At 58.8% G+C, this 23,091-nt stretch overlaps 1 protein-coding gene across 1 annotated transcript in view; it reads left to right on the plus strand.

Annotated features, from left to right (window-relative positions):
- The window catches only part of ATP2B3 (ATPase plasma membrane Ca2+ transporting 3), a 44,495-nt gene that overhangs the window by 10,884 nt on the left and 10,520 nt on the right, over nucleotides 1-23,091 (plus strand). The window contains exons 7-20 of the mRNA XM_045883910.3: nucleotides 307-471; nucleotides 803-1,017; nucleotides 1,600-1,842; nucleotides 2,249-2,490; nucleotides 4,629-4,863; nucleotides 7,084-7,263; nucleotides 7,388-7,475; nucleotides 8,000-8,106; nucleotides 9,119-9,310; nucleotides 10,699-10,912; nucleotides 11,996-12,207; nucleotides 13,247-13,354; nucleotides 14,674-14,856; nucleotides 20,031-20,144. Coding sequence (XP_045739866.1) covers nucleotides 307-471; nucleotides 803-1,017; nucleotides 1,600-1,842; nucleotides 2,249-2,490; nucleotides 4,629-4,863; nucleotides 7,084-7,263; nucleotides 7,388-7,475; nucleotides 8,000-8,106; nucleotides 9,119-9,310; nucleotides 10,699-10,912; nucleotides 11,996-12,207; nucleotides 13,247-13,354; nucleotides 14,674-14,856; nucleotides 20,031-20,144 — 2,498 coding nt within the window. The remainder of the gene's footprint in view (nucleotides 1-306; nucleotides 472-802; nucleotides 1,018-1,599; nucleotides 1,843-2,248; nucleotides 2,491-4,628; nucleotides 4,864-7,083; nucleotides 7,264-7,387; nucleotides 7,476-7,999; nucleotides 8,107-9,118; nucleotides 9,311-10,698; nucleotides 10,913-11,995; nucleotides 12,208-13,246; nucleotides 13,355-14,673; nucleotides 14,857-20,030; nucleotides 20,145-23,091) is intronic.

Consider the following 23,091-nt stretch of genomic DNA (forward strand, 5'->3'; position numbering starts at 1 on the left):
TCCCTGGGCCCCAGGCCTCTGCTGTCAGGTATCAAGATTTGGAGCCTTATGGGACTGGCCGCCCTGTCTGTGTGCCCGAGTTACTCGTGCTTGTGTCTGTCCTCCTCTCCCCTGAGAGGCCCCGAGAGAACCGTGTCTGCCCTGGCCAGGACGGCACTGCAGCCTCCCACCCATATCAGGAGGGCCTGGGCCTGCTGAGGGGAGGGGAGGGGGAGGAGAGGGCCCCGCGGAAGTCAGAGAACCCCGCAGAGCCCTGTTCCTTCTCATAGAGCCCTAACCTTGGCCGTGCGGTTCCTCTGTGTGCAGCTAAGAAGCAGGACGGGGCAGTTGCCATGGAAATGCAGCCCCTGAAGAGCGCGGAGGGCGGGGAGATGGAGGAACGGGAGAAGAAGAAAGCCAGCGTGCCCAAGAAGGAGAAGTCGGTCCTGCAGGGCAAGCTCACCAAACTGGCCGTGCAGATTGGGAAGGCAGGTGGGGCCACCACTGGGCGCAGACGCTGGGCTCCCGGGCGCCGGGCCGGGCTCTGGAAAGCAAGCGGGAGTGGGAAAGGGCTGTTACAGGCCGTGTGGGCCAGGCAGCCAGGGCCCCCCCCCCCCGCCCCCGGGGCCGGCAGCGGCCATCAGGGTCTGGTGCAGTCCCCAGTCAGGGAGCACAGGTTCCAAATGTCCCCCAGGCTGGGCCAGGGGAGTGGCGCCCCTGCCTCAGCCTCCCTTACGTCTGCCTCGCTCTTGCTCTCTCCCTCCCGCACCCCGCTCACTCCCCATCCCGCCCCCACCGTCTGTGGCTCCTGTGGCCCCGGCAGGCCTGGTCATGTCTGCCATCACTGTCATCATCCTGGTCCTCTACTTTGTGATTGAGACCTTCGTCGTCGACGGCCGGGTGTGGCTGGCGGAGTGCACGCCCGTCTATGTGCAGTACTTTGTGAAGTTTTTCATCATCGGCGTCACTGTGCTGGTTGTGGCCGTCCCGGAGGGCCTGCCTCTGGCTGTCACCATCTCCTTAGCTTACTCTGTCAAGGTAATAATAATACACGCGATACGAAGGAGAATCCCTTGATAGCAGGATACAGACCCGGAAACTGGACTTCGAAGCCATTAAGCAACTTGGCGTGACAAGCGCCGGAGAAAATCTGGGAGCAGTCACGGAAGTGGCGGGGGGGAGGGGCTGCTGAGCAGGGGAGCAGTGAGATGAGCTGGAAAGCAGGCAGGCGGTGGGATAGACCCCGCATCTGCAGGATGAGGGCGGTCGGTTGAGGGTGCTGGCGTCACTTGCAGAAGTGGGTGCAGGGGGCAAATGGGTGATCAGGAGAGGGCTGAGGACACTGGGAGACAGTGGGTGGCAGGTGGCTGACACTGGGGCTGATCTGAGAGGGGGCCACGGGAGGCCCCAGGTGAGCTCCGGGGAGAGCGGCTGCCCAGAGTCGACCGCTTGGCGCGCCTGATGAGAGTGCTCCCACCCTGCAGCCCCTCCCAGCGGCGCCTCTGGCAAGGCCGAGCAGAGTCGCACGTGACATGCTGACGACCTCTTGCTCCCCTACCCCGTGGGCCAAGCTTTCCGAGGACAGCTGGTGACCCAAGCCCCCATCCCTGCCCTTCACAGAAAATGATGAGGGACAACAACCTGGTCCGTCACCTGGATGCCTGTGAGACCATGGGAAACGCCACCGCCATCTGCTCGGACAAGACGGGCACACTCACCACCAACCGTATGACCGTGGTCCAGTCCTACCTCGGGGACACCCACTACAAAGAGGTTCCAGCCCCCAGCACCCTGACCCCCAAGATCCTCGACCTCCTGGTCCACGCCATCTCCATCAACAGTGCCTACACCACCAAAATACTAGTGAGCAGAGAGCGGGCCGCAGGCTGGGCCAAGCTGGGGCGGCATGGAGGAAGGGGGCCAGGCCGGAGATTGCCGCCGAGCTGTCACCAGGGCCTCTCTCGGCTCCCTTAAGAACCTTTGGTCAGAGCTGCAGGGGTCTCTGGGATGCTGGTCGGCCTCGACCTCATCTCTGGACTCCTGTCCTGGCTGCTGGGCAGGACCTGCAGCTTCTGGAAACCCTTCCAAGCCCAGTGCATGGTGGCAAGCCTGCCCATCTAGTCCCCGTGGAGGCCGTCCCCGGCTCCCAGCCACCACACCCTAGAGACAAGGTGGCCGCAGCCAGGCGGGGGGGGGGGGGGTGCGGCGGGCGCAGCAAGGAGGGTAGACTCGGGCCCCCTGTGCCATGCTGCTTCTCCTTGCCTCATAGCCTCCAGAGAAGGAAGGCGGTCTCCCCCGCCAAGTGGGCAACAAGACCGAGTGTGCTCTGCTAGGCTTTGTCCTGGACCTGAAGCGGGACTTCCAGCCTGTGCGGGAGCAGATTCCAGAAGATAAGCTTTACAAAGTCTACACCTTCAACTCGGTCCGCAAGTCCATGAGCACGGTCATCCGCATGCCTGACGGCGGCTTCCGCCTCTTCAGCAAGGGCGCCTCGGAGATCCTGCTGAAAAAGTGAGCGGGCCACAAGGGCCAGCAGTAAAGTAGACGTAACGTCAAATTGGCCACGTTAATCCCTCGAAAACGTACCGTGCCGCGCTTGCAGAACGTTCTCATCACCCCGCAAAGGAAACCCTGTCCCCATTAAACAGCCACTCCCACCTCCCTTCCCCAGCCCCTGACAGCTACTCATCTCCTTTCTCCGTGGATGTGCCTGTCATGGAATCATACAACGGATGGCTTTTACTGAGCATAACGTTGTCCAGGCTCATCCACGTCGTAGCGCAGATTGGTGCTTCATTCCTTCTTGTGGCAGAATAATATTCCACTGTGTGAACAGACCACGCTTTCTGTATCTGTTCATCCTTTGACAGTCCCTTGGCTTGTTCCCACCTTTTGGCTCCTGTGAATCATGCTGCCATGAACATGGGTGTGCACGTTTTTGTTTGAATACATGTTCTCAGTACTCTTGGGCATATTCCTAGGAGCAGAAGTGCTGGGTCCTATGGGAGCGTAGTCTCACGTTTTCAAGGCACGAGGGCTCCTGCTTCTCCTCATTCTCACCAGCATGCGTTAATCTGTTTATTATTACGATGACGATGATGATGATGGTTATAGCCATCCCAGGAGATGCAAACTGGGATCTCACAGTGGTTGTGTTTGCACTTCCCTGACGACTAGTGATGTTTGCACCTTTCCATGTCCTCACTGGCCATTTGTGTGTCTTCTTTGGAGAAAAGGCTATTCAAGTCCTTTGCTCATCTTTGATTTGAGTTGTTTTGTTGGTTTGGGGGTTTTTTGTTGCTGAGCTGTAAGAACTCTCGCTGTATGCCAGATACTAGAACCTTAACGCACCTGATTTGTAAATATCTTCTCCCTCCCTGTGGGCTGTCTTTTCACTCTGTTGATTGTTTTTGTTGTTTTTTTTTTTCTTTTCACCCTCTTGATTCATCCCTGGATGCACAAGTGTCTTCCAATGATGAAGTCCAGTTTATCCCTTTATTTCTTGTGTTGCTTGTGTGGGGTTCCTGTTAGAGGTGATGAAAATGTTTTAAAATTGACTGTGGTGACAGTTGCACACCTCTGTACATTTTAATTGGACAAATTGTGTGGTGTGTGAATTATATCCCAATAAAGCTGTTATAAAAACTGATGGGGGGAGCATGCAGCTCCACCTCCAAGCACCCATCCCCCAAGTCCCCATCCTCCTGCCTTGCCCACCTGGCTCCTCACTTCCTGCAGAGCCACCTTCTAAGACACGAATGTTCTCCCCCCAAACTCTGCCCGGGCACAGACTCCCCGGGTGCAAAGGCCACCTCTTCCCTGAAGCTGTCCTGCCACATCCTGGCTGGATTGGGGGGCCTCAGCCCTCTTTTCGAGCTTCCCTTCTCCTCTGGCTAAAAGCCCGAGTTCTGTAGTAGGCCTGTGGCTCTGCTCTTTGCTGGCATGTGAACGTCAAGTTACTCCCCTGCCGGAGCCTCAGTTTCCTCCTACATGGAGACAACACAAACACTTACCTCCTAGGAATGTTGTGAGACTTACATGAGTGAATCCACAAAAAGGCGCTCTCCTCGCCTACACAAGTCTGTGAGTTTCCGGCTCCTGGGGCTGCCAGGACAAAGGACCATAAACCTGATGGCTTAAAAACTGAGAAACCTGTTTTCTCACAGTTCTGGAGTCCAGAAGTCCACAGTGAAGGTGTGGGCAGGTCCATGCTCCCTTCGGAGCCGCCAGAGGAGGCTCCTTCCTTGTCTCTTGCAGCTTCTGGTGATTGATTGCCAGCAGTCGTTTGAGTCCCTTGGCTTGTAGATGGGTCACCCCCATCTCTGCTGGCATCCTCACATTGCCCTGTCCTCGTGTGTGTCTATGTCTCGATGTGTCCTCTTCTCTTTTTAGAAGGACACCAGTCATTGGATTAAGGGCCCACTGTAAACCGGTATGACCCCATCTTAACTTTGCAACAACCCTATTTCCAAATCAAGTCACAATCTGAGGTTCTGGGAAGAACGTGAAGCGGCGGGGGGGTGGGGGCGGGGCGCAGACACTGTTTGGGCCCCGCAGAAGCAGAACGCCTTCCTCCCCGAGAAGCCCCTCCGCCACACAGGATGGAGGGCTCACCCCATGCCTGCTGGTTCTCTCTGTCCCCGCCCCAGGTGCAGCAACATCATAAACAGCTTCGGCGAGCTGCGTGGCTTTCGGCCTCGGGACCGGGACGACATGGTGAAGAAGATCATCGAGCCCATGGCGTGCGACGGCCTCCGCACCATATGTATTGCCTACCGGGATTTCTCTGCCGCTCAGGAGCCCGACTGGGACAATGAGAACGAGGTCGTGGGCGACCTCACCTGCATAGCTGTCGTGGGCATCGAGGACCCCGTGCGGCCCGAGGTAGCCACCCACTTGTCCGTGAGCAGCCCAGGTTGTTGGCTGGGTCAAGGGGCAGCCCTGCTTCCCATCCGGCCTCCACAGCATGGCCCCTTTCTCCTGCCTTCCCTGCTACCACACTACTTCCTGCCGGAGTCCAGAAAGGTCAGGAAAGGTGGGCAAGGGCAGGGCCTTGGGGTCCTTCGGATCTGACCTCCCCGGCACACTTGATCCCCCTTGCCCTCCCGCCCTTGCACCCGCGTGGGGCCTCCAGGCCTGGCTCATGCTCTGCCTCCACCAGGTGAGAGACGGCGTCAGTAGAACCTCGACGGCTGTGACCCCCGCAGGACTGATGGACTGGAGGGAGGGGCAAGGGAGAGGGAAGAGTCAGGCACCGCCCCCAGGGCTCTGGTTCGGAGATGCGGGTGGATGGCAGTTCCATCACCGGGCTGGGAGTCCGAGGGGACCCAGGTTTGGGGGGCGGGGGGCAGTCCTCTGTCAAGGGTTTGGTTGGGGCTGAGTGAGGTTCGGGACCTCCCCATAGAGATGTCAAGTGGGTAGGTAGCTGTAGGAGTGGAGTGCTCAAAGCGGAAGGTCCTGGCAGGAGAGATTCCAGAAGCATCCTTATATGAGTGATGTCACAGGGTGAGTGTCCAGCTAGGACAGATGTGGGAGGAGCCTTCAAAGAGACTTGAAGGAAGGGTCCAGGCAGGGAGCTAGCATGTGTAGATGGCTTTACCAAGAGCTTTTCTGCAGAGGTAACAGAGAAACTGGGCAGAAGCTGAACAGACTGCAGAGCGAAGGAGCAAAGGGGAGGCTTGTTGGTCCATAAAGATGGAAGAGCCCTGGAGCGGAGCGCCAGTGACAGCTACAGGATGCCAGGCCCCACAGGAAGAATGCGAGGCGCAGGGGCCGCAGCTTGCCAGAGGCAGGGAGGGATCCTCTGTCTCCTCCCAGGGCCTCTCCAGTGGCACCCACCTCGTGTCAGAAGCAGGGCCGCCCTGATCCTGCTGATTAGCCTGGAGACATGTATGTGTGTGAGCTGCCCTTAGGGTTGCTGACATGAGGAAGGAGACGCTTCTGGGCCCTCCTTCAGGAGACGGGTCTTCATTCACACACTGGATCAGGCACCAAAGACCGTCGATTGAAAAGTCAGTGCTTGCTACATCCAGACAGTGGCCGTGGGCCGTCCGTGACAGTGCACCCCTATGTTCTGAGGAGCCTGGAAGCCTGCCTGGGAGGACGCAGGTGGCAGCAGAGGGGAAGGGAGAGACTCCCAGCCAGAGGGACAGGTCTAGCTAAGGTGGACAGCGGGAGAAGCAGCCTAGGAGGGCAAGGGGAGAGGATGCTACTATGGGTGACGGGGCCACCCCAGTGGACACAGGGTCTGGACCGTTCCCTTCGTCGGACCAGGAAGAAACTGAGGCACAGAGGAGGAGGCCTGTGTCCACCCAGTGAAGCCGAGTCATAAAGCTGGCTGGCGTTCGATGCTGCTCTGAGAAGGTCTCACGGACCCAGGAGGGCAGCGTCCCTGTACTCCCAGGACCCTGCGCCTGCCCCCGCTTCCACCTCAGCTACTGGCCCACTTGTTCCATTTCCCCCAATGAGTAGGCAGAGTGCCTTCTCATGTGAAACCTACGGCTCTACGTGTCTTGGGTTTTAGATGGTTGTAAACAGGAGCGGGGCACGGGGGGACACGTGAGAGGTGCCCAGAGCTTGGCCACAAGCCCGCTGATGGCCAGGAGCCTGCCCCAAAGGGACAAGCCTGCCGTCAGCTTTGCCATCTGGCAGGGTAGCTGGGGACACAGGTTCCTTTCTCATTTTTCCAGACCTCACTGACACAGCCTGGTAAGCAGGGCCGCCCCTGGCTCAGCAGCTCTGGAGCTCCGTCTCGCAGTGGAAAATGAGGTTGATGGAGCTGGGTGATTTCTATGGTCACCTTTCCAGACACGACTGCAGTGGCGCCCAAGTGACCAGTGCCTTCTCCCAGCCTTACTCGTGGCGTTGGGGCCTGGGGCTGAGTCCTCGCTGGTCCTGGGGCCCAGCACAAGGAAGGAGGCACCCAGGGGTGGGGAGGGGTGCTGAGGGGATGAAGGAGGCAGCCTGCCCACTGCAGACCAGGCAGTAAAGCAGACCAGCCACTTTCCCCCCCAGGGATCACAGTGGGGGGAGGGTGCTGCAGATCTGGATGCAGGAAATGCGCCTTGCCTCAGTGGCCGCACCCGTCTCTCTCGTCTCTTCCAGGTCCCTGAAGCTATCCGCAAATGCCAGCGTGCTGGCATCACAGTGCGCATGGTGACCGGGGACAACATCAACACAGCCAGGGCCATCGCGGCCAAGTGTGGCATCATCCAGCCCGGGGAGGACTTCTTGTGCCTGGAGGGGAAGGAGTTCAACCGGCGCATCCGCAATGAGAAAGGCGAGGTAGGCCTGGGCTCCGCTGCCCTCCCACCTCAGTCCGGGGTTCTGGCGGTTTCTCCCCCCACCCCACCTCTGCTCAGCAGCCCCCATCCAGGCTCTGCAGCATCTGTGTGCTTCCCCCTCCCAGATAGAACAGGAGCGTCTGGACAAGGTGTGGCCCAAGCTGAGGGTCCTCGCCCGATCGTCTCCCACCGACAAACATACTCTGGTCAAAGGTAATGGAGCTCGCCCACTGCTGCTCGCCGCTGCCCGGGGTGCCATGCCACTGGCTGGGTGTGGGCTGCCCCCAGACTCCCGATGCCAAGCTCCAGGGCCTGCCTAGGAAGTGGGGTCCCGGGCTGTAGATGTGCTGCGGGTGGACATGGTCCTGAACGGGAACTTCAGGAAAATGCGGGCGATGATGGCCGACATGCCAGGGCCCACTCCTCCGCATCTCCGGGCTAACGACCCGAGTGGGAGACGCCTCTCGTTGTAACAGACGGGGAAACTGAGGCCTCCGAGTCACACAGTGCTGAGCCCCTGCCTTCCACCCAATCACCCACCACCCTGTGTCATCTCGCTGGGTGATGGGCCAGGGCAGGAGGAGGGGAGCGGGGACTTCGCTGCAAAGGTGACCGAAGCACAAGGGGGTTGGGGGCAGTGGGCGCAGTCGCAATCCCGAAGGGTTTCCTGAGTCAAGCAGTCACCCACAGCCCCCAGGCAGGAGCCCAGGGCACAGGCGCCCCACTCTGCATTCCAGGGATCATCGACAGCAGCACTGGCGAGCAGCGGCAGGTGGTGGCCGTGACCGGGGACGGCACCAACGACGGGCCAGCCCTCAAGAAGGCAGATGTGGGCTTTGCCATGGTAAGCCACCCGGGGCCGACCTGGCTCGGCACACCATGTAGGACCTCGCGTCTCAAGGACATCAGCTCCGTGCAGAAAGGTGGGAGCTAGTGTTGAGGCCTCTTTCTCTCACGTCCTGGCCTCTCGGGCCTCCACAGGCCCTGCTGGCCAGGGGACATACGTGTGATTTGTTCAAAGGCATTTGGTGACAGTGGGCCTTGTTGTGCACCTGCCTCAGCCAGTCCCGGTCCAGTCTCAGCGAACCACAGCCCCAAGTGTGATGACTGGAGCCCCCCAGTGAGCTTGTCCTCTGTGTTTCTCTCCTGTTGCTTATATGGAGCGAGTTCTTTCTGTAAACCCTGACCCTGCAGCCTTCTAGAGTGAGCTACGCAGAAACCCAGTGAGCCCCTTTCCCCACCTTCCACTAAGGAGCACCCGCGCGCTGCCGCAGTGACGGTAGCCCACCACGGGCAGGCGCCAGGGGCCCAGGCCAGTCCTGCCCAGAAGCTGGGACCCCGAAGGGGTAAGCACTGGAAGCACCGGGCAGAGCTGCATGGGACCCAGCCTCAGGGCAGCAGACGGGGTGTGCAGCTTTGCGCGGCTGTGGCTGTCCCTGCAGCAGGGGCTTTGAGCACCGAGGATGGAGGAGGGCCTCCTCCAGGCACCCGTGTGTGGGCCCGGAAGACGTGTGCTTGCTCTGCCGAAGGCATCCCCCCCCACCCCGGACTCTAGCGTGCTGGCACTGGACAGAAGCCTGGTGGTGGCCACGTGGTGGCAGCCGGGCCTTGTACATGAGGCCACATTGGTGGCCATGGTGGTGGCCCCCTCTTTGTCTATGAGCAAAGACCCTTAGCTTGCCCTGAGACAACCTGCCACCTGGAGTAGGAGGTCACGCCGGATGAAACAAGGTCTGTTTCTAGCTGGTGGGGAGCCTCTGTTTGGAAGGCAACCTGGGCGGTAAGCCCCAGTGGGTTGAGTCTTCAAGGGGGCTGGGGAACGGGCCCGTGGACACTGTGTGTGTGCCCCCCCCCAGGGCATCGCAGGGACTGACGTGGCCAAGGAGGCCTCAGACATCATCCTGACCGATGACAACTTCACCAGCATCGTCAAGGCGGTCATGTGGGGCCGCAATGTCTACGATAGCATCTCCAAGTTCCTGCAGTTCCAGCTGACCGTCAACGTGGTGGCCGTGATCGTGGCCTTCACGGGTGCCTGCATTACTCAGGTGGGCACTGGGGACCGCTGTGCCCGAGGAAGACCCCGGGCTCTCCCTCCCGCAAGCCATGGGGCCTGCAGGAGGCAGCCGGTTTCCGGGGCCCCTCCTGCCTCATGCACTCGGAGCCCGGTGTGGAGAGCAAGCCCAGGAGACCCCACTCCCATGACTGTGTGGGCCGATGAGCGCCCGCCCGAGGGCTCGGCTGTGAGAGCCAGGTCTTTACTTTGTTGCATGTTTTGTTTTATTTTTAATTGAAATAAAAATCACATACCAAAACCTTCGCCATTTGAGAGTAGACACACTTCAGTGGCATTTCATACATTCGTTTCTGAACATTTTCATCGCCCCTAAGAAGGCCCCATCCCCAGTAGCAGCCACTCCCCGTCCCCCTTCCCCAGTCCCTGGCACCCACGGATCTGCTTTCTGTCTTTACAAACTTACCCATTCTGGAACATTCCATACAGATGGAATCAAATAACATGTGGTCTTTTGTGCCTGGCACCTTTCACTCAGCATCGTGTTTCCAAGGTCCATCCATGTTACAGCATGGATCGGGACTTCGTTCCTCTGGGTGGCAGAATAATGCGCCATTGTATGGAGAGAGCCCCTTTCATTTGTCCCTTCCTCCATCGATGGGCATTTGGGTCATTTCCACCTTTTGGTGACTGAATAACACTGCTGTGAACATGCGTGTACAAGTCTTTGTGCGGGGAAGTGCTGCTCCTTTCGAGGAGCCTCATCCCCGTTTTCAATAGTCCAACTCTCCCCCTTAGTGAGTGTCCAGGATTTGTCTCCCTTTGAACGGTTTTTTTAATGGAGATAAAATTCACATCACAATAGCCATTTGAAAGCGCATAGCTCAGTGACACTCAGTACATTCACAATGTTGTGCCCCCTTGCCTTCCCCCAGCTCCTGACACCCACTCACCTGCTCTCTGTCAGTTCTGGATCTGTCAGTTCTGGAAGTTTCATAGGAACGGAATCATACAGTATGTGGCCCTTTGTGTCTGCCTTTTGTGAGGCTGATTTCTAACCGACTCAGAGGCGATGAGGAGAAGGAAGGTGCAGGGCAGACCCCCTGGGTGTGGGAGGTCAGGAGAGCACCCATCGCAGTCTGGGGCAACACGCGGGCTTGTGAACCTCCTGCTGACAATTGGGACCACACCTTCTAGATCACTGCCACCAGGTGAGAGAAGGGAGACTGGCAACACTTTAAGAGCAGGAATCTGAAAGTGCCGCGAAAGCTCGCTGGTAACCTTAACAACAGGGATGGGGGATGTCACAGTTTTCTGGGAAGGGCGGGTTCGCTGCATGTCCTGCCAGTGACACCGCCCCCAAGCTGAGTTTCCGCCGGGGATTCCTGGCCCCGTGTGAGGATGACTGCCTCCTCTCCACAGGACTCTCCTCTCAAAGCCGTGCAGATGTTGTGGGTGAACTTGATCATGGACACATTTGCCTCTCTGGCCCTGGCGACAGAGCCACCCACCGAGGCGCTGCTGCTGCGGAAACCGTACGGCCGGGACAAGCCCCTGATCTCGCGCACCATGATGAAGAACATCCTGGGCCACGCGGTGTACCAGCTCACCATCATCTTCACACTGCTGTTCGTCGGTAGGTCCGCCCTGGGGCACACTGCACGGCTGCCGGCCTCGCAGGCTCAGACCCTGTCCGGCGGTGGAAGGGACGGATGAGCACTAGGAACCCAGTTCCCCGTGAGGACCCCTCTGCCCTCCCCTCCCTGCTGTCCCTCTCTGTGTGTGCCCCCCCCAAGCAGCTGAGAAACTGTCCATGCTCCCAGACCCAGATCGCACCCATCCGTCCATGCACCCCATGACCATTTCTCCAGGGGACAACAACCATGATCAGGAGAGAAGTGGGGGGAGAAGGAGGGAAGACGAGGGGTAGGAGAAAGCGAGGCAGTAGGAGGTAAAGCAGAGGAGAGGAAGGAGAGGCCGGAGGAAAGAAGGGAGAAGGGGGAGAGAAGGAGGAAAGAAAGGGAGGAGGAGGGAGAGCTGAAGGGGGAGGAGGGAAGGGGAAGAGGAGGAGGAGGAGGAAGAAGAAGGGGGATAGAGGAAGGGAGGGGAAGATGGAGAGAGGAGGAGCGGGGAGGAGGACTGAGGGTCAGGAAGCAAGAAGGAGGCCTGGGCAGGAAGAGAAGGCAGTTGCAGGAGGAGTGGGGGGGGGAGGGACCGGGGCTGGGTTTGTTGGTGTTTGTGGCCCCTCTCCCTTAGGTCAGGGCACTCTCGGCAGGCCACCGATGCCATCCTCCAGGACAGTGTTTGCTGAGAGACAGGAGTCAGTGTGGGGGGGACCACAAATGTCAGGATCCGGGGTGGGGAGAGGGTTCCTCAGCGGGCCCTTCTCTGATATCTTGGGAGCAGAAGCTTCTCGTGCCCGGCCTGAGGGCCTCTGCCTGGCTGCCCTGGCTTAGGGACAGGGCCGAGGAGGGCAGCCAGCAGCCTCCAATCCCTCCCCAGCCCACCCCCAGCTCACCCTGGCACACACAGTTTGTCTTGGCTTCTTCCTTCCTGCCCTGGGGTTTCTGCACCAGAGCCGTGGGCCAGGCCTTGGCTATGAGCTCCTTTCCCTCGGCCGTCTCACCACAGACACCCCCCCCAGCACCCCTCAGGCGACATTGGCCGGGAGCCATGTCCGCTCAGGGTTCCACTCCCTCATGTGCCCCTTGGCCTGCAGGGGAGCTCTTCTTCGACATTGACAGCGGGAGGAACGCACCCCTGCATTCTCCACCCTCAGAGCACTACACCATCATCTTCAACACCTTCGTCATGATGCAGCTCTTCAATGAGATCAATGCCCGCAAGATCCACGGTGAGCGAAACGTCTTCCATGGCATCTTCAGCAACCCCATCTTCTGCACCATCGTCCTGGGCACCTTTGCAATTCAGGTAGGAGCGCTGACCCCACTCTTACAACAGTTGGGGAGGCAGGGGACCGTGCCCCGCCCCCACTAGTGGCCTGCCTGTCCCGCTCAGAGGCGGCTCTGCCCCTCCTGCTTTCCCAGCCCCTGCTGGCATTCCCTGTAACCTGTGTCCTCTGTCCCCATCTTCAAAACATCATGGCGTTGCCCTGGCTTCACCTGCTGGGTTCCAGAGAGCCTTAGTGTGCCTTACTGAGAACGAACCTCCTCATAGTTCCCTCTGAGTCCCATTTCCAGCACTTGATTCCCTGGTGGGAAGCCACCAAAACTCCAGAAGGTTCCTTTGGACAAGTTTTCTATCCCCAGTGCTGACAAACCGGCCTCTGCCTGCCACCATGCTGTGGACAGGCTGGTCAGTGAACTCTTCAGGAGAGGCTGAGCATTCAAAACTAGGGTGTATTGGGGGTATAGCTCAGGGGTAGAGCATTTGACTGCAAAACTAGGGTGTATTGATAGAAAATATGACGTATAGTGATGGCAACAGGCCAAGATAGTTTCTCCTTCCAGTTCTCGAAGGAGGGACCTGCCACACCTCGGGGGGACCAACCAGGGAAGCCTCTGGGGCAGTCAGGAGACAGAGGGGGAGCAGGGAGCCCTCACTGTGGTTTCTGGGGGAGAAACTGAGGGGGGGTGAGCTGGCTGAGGATTCACTAGTATGAGTAATTTCAGGGTTCTGGGGGACATAAGATTGTCTCTGGTTGTCTGGGTCCTGGCCCTGGGTGGTTAAGGCGGGGGCAGTGGCCTGGAAAGGAGAGCATGGTAACGGGGGTGGTTGGCCTGTATGGACAAAGCTCACCCCAGGGAGGGAGGTTCTTCCCTAGGAAGGGGCAACAAGCCAGCAGGAGGCCCAGGCAAGGCGCGTCGGGCATGTCGCTGGGGCGTCCAGCACAGACACGCCAGGCAGCTGTTAAAGCATTAAGTTGACAGAAGCTGGAAATGTGGACCCTGAGGGCTGGAGGAGGGGCCTCAGTAGCTGTGCCTGCCTCCTTCCCACCGCACCCCTGCAGATCATCATCGTGCAGTTCGGCGGAAAGCCCTTCAGCTGCTCCCCCCTGTCCACGGAGCAGTGGCTCTGGTGCCTGTTCGTTGGCGTTGGGGAGCTGGTCTGGGGACAGGTGAGTGGCTGCCTGGTCACCGTCCGCGGCCCCACCCCTTAGCTGTCTCCTCTACAGCAGCACCAGAGATGGGCATGAGGTGGGGGGATCGGGGCGCGTCAGGGCTCAGGCCTGGGCCATGTCACCACTCAGGTGACAGTGTCAGCAGAGAAAAGACAAAGGGCCATGGCTGGGATGTCACGAAGCCCCAGCAAAATCACCCAGCACTCCCCTTTTCATGATAGGAGCCAAAAATCATCCCCTAAAACGGGGTGGCTTAGAGAATCCCCATATAGCTAAAACTGAACAACACCCTGCTAAATCCTCCGAGGGGCACAGAGAAAGCGTGAAGGAAAATGAAGACATACTTTGAGATGATAGAAAGCGGAAGTCGGACCCTTCGAGGCCTTGGCAGTTAAAGCCACGTGCAGAGGGAGGCTTGTGGCACCCAAAGATTATGTTAGGAGGAAACAGCCCAAGCCATAGGCACACAAGAGGCTTCTGAAAGCATTGCTCTGCAGTTCTAGAACATTGCTGTGGGAGGCCAAGTCCAGGATCCACTTTGCCCTGTGTCTCAGTCACCTGAGACACAACAAAGTACCACAGACTGGGGGGCTTAAACAGCAGGTGTTATTCTCTCACACTCTGGAAGCTGGAAGTCCAAGACTGAGCCTACGCAGGACCAGGCCCGGGGGAGACCAGGCGTGAGCTTCCAGGTCCCTGGCCGGCGGAGGGGTGCGGCAGTGCCGTTTCTCCCGCAGCCTTGTGTGACAACCCGCACCGGGCACGGCCACCAGGGAAGCCTCCCTGCGCGGCGCTGTCCGGGGACTTCAGTGCGGGGTCGGTCCCGTGGGCCTGGAGCTCCCGCGGGGCTGAGCTCGGAAACTCAGTCTCTGCACCTGCACCGCCCCACCCCCACCCCGGGACGTGAAGCTCCCAGCTCGGCCCCAGGGAGACTGAGACCCTCTCATCAGGCAGGATGGGCCAGGGGCCTAGAGGCCCCCTCTCAGGAGCTGGGGGCCAAGGCCAGACCTCCCCTCGCTAGAAAACACTCCTTGCTCCCAACGGCCTCCACACCCTGCTCCCCAGGGACTGCTCCCAGTCAGGGGAAAGAGGCTGGCATCTCTCTCTGGAGAGCAGGATTTGGCACCAGGCAGAGGTGGCCCAGGCATGCAGCCTCGGGGAGCAGAAAAGGACGTCCCATCCCCGGGTCTGCCCGTGTCAGAGGAAGGGGGGTGGTCTGGGTCCCTTGCCGGCCCCAGCAGAGCTCCCGCCCTGAGAGGACCAGCCCTGCTCTGACAGCCACCTGTCTCTGCTGTCCCTCACCTCTGGCCCCCCAGGTCATCGCCACCATCCCCACCAGCCAGCTCAAGTGCCTGAAGGAAGCAGGGCACGGGCCCGGGAAGGATGAGATGACTGACGAGGAGCTGGCCGAGGGGGAGGAAGAGATTGACCACGCCGAGCGGGAGCTCCGCAGAGGCCAGATCCTCTGGTTCCGGGGCCTCAATCGGATTCAGACGCAGGTAAGCCGCCGGGCCACTTGGCTACTCTGGCTTTCCCGCCTTGAGAGGGTGGCAAGCAAGCAAGAGGCAGAGAGTGGGCGAGGTGAGCCCCCTACCAACAGGGAAACCCTTGGGTCTCGCTGCCGCGGTGACACGGGCCATCCCCAGGTGCGCCTGTTGCCAGGTGGCCTATCTCTGCCACCTCCCTCAGAGCCCAGCCCCCCCCCTCCGTGCTGGTGTGTGTTGTGACCAGTAGTTGTCTCTTGGGGGGCACAGACCGCCCACTGTCTGCGTAGCTGCTGGGCCTTGCCTGATTCGCTGGAAACAGCCCAGTCACAGGGAGGTGACGTTCTTGGGATGAGACAGATGCCCATTACAAATAGCCTTTGGTGAGCTCACCGTTCATGGGTTATATTGGGTATTCTATGGAAGCAGACTCGGGCCACAGAGCTGGGCCTTTCTGCTCATCTCAATGGCCACGTATCAGAACTGGTGGGGACCAAGACCCCCATAAGGTCAGATGGTCACAATGACCACTCGGCCATGGGCACTTTCCAAGGCTTCACGAGACTCGCCTGCCAGAGCAAACCCTGTTCTTTGCCTCCAACCCTCCCCAGTTAGCCTTCTTGCCAGAATGTTCCATATTCACTGTCTCTCCACATCCTTTCCTCACACTCACTTGTGATCCCACCACAGCCTGGCCTCTGCCTTCAACGTCCCAGAGGCAGTTGTCACCAAGGCCTGTAAGACCCCTAGCTCCTGGACTCGTGCTGTCCCTTCTTCCCAGCACCCTTCCATAAGGGCAGTCAGTCATAAGGGCATAAGCACCTGCTCTCTCTGGTGGCTTGCTGTCCCCTCCATCCCAGTGTCTGCTCCTCAGCCTTGCTTGCCTGGCTCCCCCACTTCCCACTGACACCTTGGTCCACCCTGCTGTGGCCCTCACATGCTGAAAATCCCACAGACCTGGGGGCACTGGACTGTGTACGGAAGGAAGGAAGGAAGAGCAGGTGAGAGCTGAGCCCCAGCCCTAGGTCCCTCTCAACTGCAGCGCCCCCTTCCTTCAGCATCTCCTGTAGCCTCTCCTTCAGCCCCATGGACACTTCTTGGCCAATTCCCCACTGCCTGCTCCTTCCCTTGGAGCCTTCAGATGGCGACCCAGTGCCCCCCTCTCTCCCCATCTCCTTCTGTGCCCAACCGGAAATCCCCAGAGTGCCACACCTGAACCGAGATGCCCACAGTGGGCTTGGGCCAGACCACAGTCCCTGAGCCCACCTCCTTCCAGCCCCACAGCACCTGACCGATGGCTCTGTCACCTCCACTGAGCAAGCCAGAGCCCCAGACTCTCTCCCTGTCCCCCCACAGCAGCATGACCCATCAGCTGAGCTCTGCCCCCAATCCAGCCACCCCTGCCCCCCATCCTCCTGGCCTAGCCACCAGTGTCTCTGCCTGGATCAAGTCTCCCTGCTGCCTCCTTAGCCCCCAGTGACACCTGTCACTCTCCGCCCCTCCTGTGCTTCCCAAAGCCCCACCTCCAGTCTTTCTCCATGTTCTGTCCAGGATCCCCAGCCCCCATGCCCCTGACCTAGCTCCAGTTGCTTTTCCTCCTGGGGGTCGCACCCGTGGGAAGAACACTACCATGCACTTAGCCCCGCCCTCCTCCAGATGCCTGCTGAGGGCCCCAGATGCCTGCTGAGGGCATGACCAGCGAGCACAGCTCTCCCCAGTATCCGCCTCCAGCCTGTCACACAGCACCAAAGGCTCATCCCAAAGAATCTTTTACACAACTCGCCCAAAGCGCCCTCAGCAGCCGGTGCCTACCCTGCCCGGGGTCTGACGCTCCTGCACACGCACCTACTGCCACACAGTCCCTGGAAGTCTCATGGGGCTCAGGCTCAGGGCCCCCCACTTCTTTCCTCCCCATGCCCCAGCCTCAGCTTCAACCACAAGCTCTCAGCCTCCCGCCTGCTCCTCCAGCCTTTGTTGAGCTGGGCCCTCTAACGACCCCGTCCAGCTTCTCTTCCTGTCCTAGGGTCAAGTCCAGAGTCCTGACCGTGGCCTTCAAGCCCCTGCCTCTTAGCGTCATCCCACTGTGGCCCTATAACCCCTGCTGCTTTTCCAGACATGCATTCGCTCTGCCTCCATGCTGGCCACTTCCCGGGCCCCAGGACGCCCCAGCTCCCACTGTGTTCCCTGGGGGCACCTCCTCCTCCCGCAGCACCACCTCGTGAAGCCTTCTCAGAGTCCACTCCCTCCCGCCCCTGTAGGCCCCAGGCAGCTGTCCGGGTTCTCAGCCCAGGGCGCTGGAATCAGGGAGGAGCAGAGTACGCCAGGCAACTTTCCAAAGCGGCAGAGTCCTGGGCTGCTCCCAGCGCTTGCGATACTGTAGGGCTGGGTGAGGTGGTCCCCAATAAGTCCATGTTTAAGGAGCTCCCCAGGGATGCAAGGAGCTTCTCCAGTGGAGAAGCAGGAGGCCAGGTCTCTGGCTCATTCCTCTTCACGGCCCAAGCACCTAGGCCAGCATGGCCAGGGAAGAGTGTCTTAGGTCTGAGTGGAACGCTGAGCGCTCAGGGGAGGAGCAGGAATAACTTTGTAGCCAGAGGTCCCGGTCTCCCCTCACTGCCTCACACCCAACTCTGAGCCCCTGCGCACCCCATCCTGGCCCCATGGGCTCTTGTCTGTCATGCCCCAGTTCAGCTGCAGAGCCCAGAGCCAGCCCTAGATGGTGGTCACTTTTCTAGCAGCTGAGACGGCAGCCCTGCCCAGTGTGAGGCATCTGGGGGCTGTGTGTCCGAGTCTTCTGTGTGCCTGGGGGCTCTTGGGCCTGCCCAGCAGCCTGGCTAGTAGAACGGGTCTCCTCAGTCAGAGTCTTGGAGTTCCAGGCCGTTCTGATTATCACACCCCCATAGACCCTGGCCAGTCAGGTCCCTACTTTGTACATGATGAAATGGGGCCCAGAGAAAAGGGGCCTTGCCCCAGGTCACCCACTGAGAGTCTCCGTCCCCTGATCCGCTAGCATATGCCTTGTCCTCTCCATAGAGGCACGCTTCCCTCCACAGGACCGTCACATTGTCACATCAGATTCACGCTCCTCAAGAATGCTGAGCCAGTTGGCTACTTTAGCTAATTTAAGAGCATCTGTTCTTTTTGATTCAAAATACCTGCTTGAAAAGCAGAACTAAAGTCCCCCAGCTTGCATGTAATACCCCAAGCCAAGGGAAACCTGCCCTAGGCAGCTGGCCCTGGATTTCTGGATTCTGCGAACAACAAAGTTGCTCCCCACACTGCTCCCCAGCACAGCTTTTCACGTAGCTAAGTGAAGGCATTTTGTAACCTGCTGCCTGCTCTCACCACCATTCCACACTAACATATCAATACACCAAAGACTTAGGGGGCGTCATTCCAGAATTAAAAAAAAAAAGAGTCCTTAGAACTGTGAACGCGGAGCTTTGCGAAGCAGCCATGATGCGGTCTACCCCCCATTCCGTTATGAACCAATGAGAAGCTTCAGCAGCAACTGGGCTTTTGGGGGGTGGGGGGGCAATTTGGAGGTATTTTGACTGATACCGTCATCCCATTGGGACACCATGAGGAGAGGTCAAATGAGAGGCAGAAAAAGCATCTTTTCCTTCCCTTGTTGCCTTTGCTGCCTGATGAGTGCCCTCTCGAGACAGATCTTAGAAACCTCTTGGCAATCTAGGGAGGAGAGGCCCCCCGGAGAGAGGGTGGCATGCGGCATGGGTCATCTTCCTTCAGTGCGTTGGGGCAGCCCCCTGTGGCCGCTCAGTGTGCCTTACACGTGGGTCTCAGTCCCTTGCTGAAGAGCGGCTTGTGTTGGTGGAAGGGAGCTCGACGGCAGAGTACATGGCAAAAGTCTTTTCCACCGTGCGTCTAGGAGTTGAAATGATGCACATCTTCATTTTGGTTGGGGTGAAGGGGGTCCGGGCACTCAAGCTGCCTGCTTCCAAGAAGCCTGGCCCCGTGTCAGACACTGCAGGGCTTGGGGGTGGCACGGGGCCCCTCGCTCTGGGCCGAGAGTAGGTAGCCAGTGGGCATCAGGCTCCAGAATGGCATATCTGCTTTGCTGCTCATGTCATCCAGTGAACCATATGGCACTTCCCAGAAATCAGATCCGCCTTCTAAGGCCAAAAGATTCCGCCCCACCCCACCCCTGGAAGGCATTCCCAAAGAGGCAGCCAAAAGGGTGCCACGCTGGGCTGGCCTCCTAGAACCTAGGCACACAGTCTCCGAGGGGGAAAACATTCAGTGCGGCCACTCGGCCACAGGTCTGATTCACCCCCCAGACGTCCAGGCCAGGGAAAGATGGGGTCAGGAAGTCAGAAGACAATGGGACTCCTAGCAAGTTCACCACATGGGTCTCACTTCCCATAGACCCACGTCCCTTTTGACACCTGGGAAGCTTCAAGGGTGGGAGACAAAGCAAATCCATCTTTGCCCCCAGGACCCTCCGATCTCTCCGCTCTCCCCCCTGCCGTGCCCGTGGCTCCGTAGAAGGGAGCCTGATAAGACAAGGCAGGTGCTTTTGCAAAATCTCCCCTCTCTCTTTTTAAGTCCATTCTTTCACTGAGGCTGCCCACAGGGGCGCCCCCTCCATCACTTGGATGAGCCACAGAAGGAGAGTGATGTCTACACCTCCGCGCAAGGCAGGGCAGGCCGGCGTAGTGAGAAGCAGTGGACGTCTGTTGCTTAGAGCGATGTAAACCAAGGACAGGCTGGGGAAGGGCCCCCGTACCCACATCCTCGGCGAGCACAGCCGCAGGGAGCCTCGTCCTCATGGGAGCGTGTCCTATCCCTCCGGTCTACTGGGGCAGAAAACGGGGTGGAGAACTACTGACCTAGGATAACAAAGCATTGCCAGCCTCAGGTATTAGATGACAAGTGGCTTGCCATGAGCAGATGGTTCACCGCCCCCCCCCCCCCGCCCTCCTGGTCTTCTGAGTGCTGATCATTCACTCAGCAAACCCTCCCTCTCTTGGTGGTGACAGAGAGGCTGGCCTCAGCCACGACCACGGCCCCGTCAGAAGCACTGTCAGCTCCCGGGGAGCGGGGCCACCTAGATGAGGCTTTGCTGTCACAATATGTCCCCAGCGTGGCCCCTGTCCTCACCCAACCCCACCCCCGTGCGGTAGCCGGGACAACAGTGCAAGCCAAACTTTATCTCATTTTCTCTCCCACAGATGGAGGTAGTGAGTACCTTCAAGAGAAGCGGTTCATTTCAGGGTGCTGTGCGCCGGCGGTCTTCGGTCCTCAGCCAGCTCCATGACGTAACCAATCTTTCTACCCCTACTCACGTAATTCTCTCTGCTGCCAATCCCACCAGTGCCGCTGGGAGTGAGTCTTGAGTCCCCTTTTCTCTCATAAATGGCATCTCTCGGGGAGAAAAAGCCTCCCCGCCTCTTCCTTCTCTTTTTTCCAGTCTTGCATCCTCTGCTCACCGTGGCTTTTCCGTTCTTCCCTTACTGCCCTGTCCAGTCCTTCCCGCCCAGACGGTGTGTCTCTCCAGAGCCATATTCTCTTACGAAATGTATTGAATCCATGGCACTGCTGGACCTTCTGTTCTTTTCTTTGTTTGGTTTTTTTGGTTTTCATTTAGCACTCCTTCTGTCATTGGTTTTCTTTTCTTGAACTTGTCTGCCTCTGCCGATGGTTCTTCATGAACTTGGGCTGCTTCTGGTGGTGTCTGGTGTCAGGGAGGGGCTTTGGTCGGTGTTCTGTGGGGCAGCCAAGGGGAGGCATGCAGACTCAGGGCTGCCTTCCAGGGCAGGGGCGGGGGGGGGCGGGGGGGCAAGTGCCTTTCCGGCATCATTCACAGCAGAATAATCCAGCCCGCCTACTTGGGACCAAGTGGCAGCTTCCAGAACTCCCCTGGAGGTGGTCTCCAGAGGCAGGAGGCTTCGGGAAGCCACGATCACACGTCCCCAGGTGGGCTCGGTGGTGGCCAGTTGCTTCTGCTCAGGGGCTACCTGCCCCGTAGGCCTTTGCCCTGAGCCCACGGTGTTAGAGGGGTCCGAGGTGTGCCTCGAACTGGAGTCCCCCTCACACCCGGAGCCTGCACTCTGCCACGTTTCCACTTGTTCCCAAAGCACCTTTGCTCTTTTCTGAACAGGCCTCAGGATTGGAAGGTCTTAGCCTGATCCGGTCCACATTCTCTCTCTTCCTTCCTCTGAGAAGCTGGGAGAAGTACATTTCCTTCTATATGTTCCAATGAAAACTTCCCACCATGTTGGTCACATTTTAAAGAGAACCCAAGGGCTGTCCTAAAAGAGGTAGAAACTTCCATGATTGCTCACATCTTTTTACAAAAACAAAAGGAAAGCTACTAGAGCCCTGAACCCGCCACCCCATGGCTTCCCTAACGAGCGAGAACGCAGGGAACGGTGTGGGCCCTGCTCCCTCCCAGCACCTCCTGCTTCTTGTAACAAACTCGAGATTTCAAAGACCAAACAGTAAACCTTCAAGTATGAGCCCAGAGCCCTTGCTGGGTTGCTTCGCTGCTACCTCTTTCCTTTCCTTCCAGTGAAACCCGGCAACTCTCACCTCCGTGAACACATGACTTCCCCACAGACGGGAGCCGTTAACTATGCCTTTTTCCCTCACCAGACTCGGATTTTCTTTTCTCTTGATTTCTTCTCTTTCCCTTTTTTCTTTTGTCTTGTCTTCTCCCCCACCCTCTTTTTTTAATTTTTCTTCGTCTTTTTTTTTCTTTTTCTTTTTTTAGGAACTGGTGAGAGGTCCCCAGTGGGGGGCATCCCACCTCTTGCTTACACTGTCGTTTCAGGCCACTCTGCCCTTTAAGGAAGGGATGTGGGCCGCACCAGTCCCCGCTGGACCACCCTGTCCCCTTCGGAAACAGCATGTACATGTGTGCACACACACACACACACACACCCCTTCCCCAAACCACAGGCCGCACACCCCTCCAGCTCCCTTGCACACTCACTGGGCCTCCCCACCTGGGCCACAAATCCTGACCGTCAGCCACCACAGATCGGCTGGAAAGGCCCGGCCTCGTCTCAGAGGGTCTTGCCACCACCCAGAGAGGTCTGCAGGAGGCTCAGCTACAGTCAATTGAGGACAGAAATGGTACGCGGCCTCCCAGCGGCGCCTCAGCTAGGGCCTGGCTAAGGCAGCAGCACCTTCCGTCCTGGAAACGAAGGGACAAGACGGGGCGTGGGTCTGCCCTGCCCCGTCCCTCCCTCTCCCTTGACTTTTTCCACGTGTTTCTTCGCCATCTCTCGCTGCACTTCCTGTCTGTCTGTCCATCTGTCTGTTGACTTGAACGGGGAGAGGCAGCTGGCAGAGCCCCCACTCCTCACGCCCCTCAGGCCTTCTCCCCTCCAGGGCCAGCCCGGGCCTCCCCTCTGGGAACGTGGTGAGGCCTGCTGTCTCTTGGTTCCTTTTGGCTTCCTTGGGCTTGCTCCCTGGCAGTAGCCTCTTTCTCTCCTCTCTTCCTAGCACCTTCCTTCCTTCTGCAGCCATCTGTCACCCCACTTCCCACTTTTGGGAGCCCAGCAGTGCCTGGTAAGAACAGTTGGAGACATACCACCCCTTCCACTGGTCACGAGCCACTCCAGGGGGATAGAACTAGTGCCTGGCCAAAAAAAGGGGGGCCGCTGTCCCGTCCACACCCCATGGTGCTGGGTGAGGAACAGGTGACAGGAGCCCAGTGAGAGCTGAGCACCTTCTGTCTGAGGAGGGTGCTGGTGTGGTAGCAGGGACCCACCTCAGAAAGGAACCTCCCGAACTGTGGAGGAAGGAGCTGGTTGGAGGACCGGGCAAGACCAGGGGACACGCCTGCTTCTGGAAGCCACCAACCAAAACCACTGTGGGGCAGATTTGTTTGGAACTCTGGACTGGCCCCCCAGTCCAAGCTGTGAGGACCTAGAGAAATCATTAAGCCCAGCACCCTCATTGTACAAAGCAGAAGAAGGCTCTCACCCTCTCTTGGAACTTACCAGAAGGAAGGCAAGGTGCAGATCACAACAGAGCTCTAAGCCTAGCCGAGAGGCCGCGTCGTAGAGGGTGCAATGGTTACAGGCCATGAGGTTTTCCTAAGGAAAACCCCAGCTCTTATGAGAAGGTTCCTGTCCTCTTTCCCCACGGTCCAGCCAGTCTGGCCCTAACCCCCATGCTGGAACAAGTCTCTCCAGCACGCCAGGGCCTCTGATCTGACATCCCTTCCGCCGAGAATGCCTGACATTCTCTCCGGGTGGAAGGCCCCGAGCAGGGTGCATACAA

Source organism: Mirounga angustirostris, unplaced genomic scaffold, assembly GCF_029215605.1.
Source record: "Mirounga angustirostris isolate CCGP_5_RB_7025 unplaced genomic scaffold, mMirAng1.0.hap1 SCAF_11, whole genome shotgun sequence".
In the NCBI taxonomy this organism is placed as follows: Eukaryota; Metazoa; Chordata; class Mammalia; order Carnivora; family Phocidae; genus Mirounga; species Mirounga angustirostris.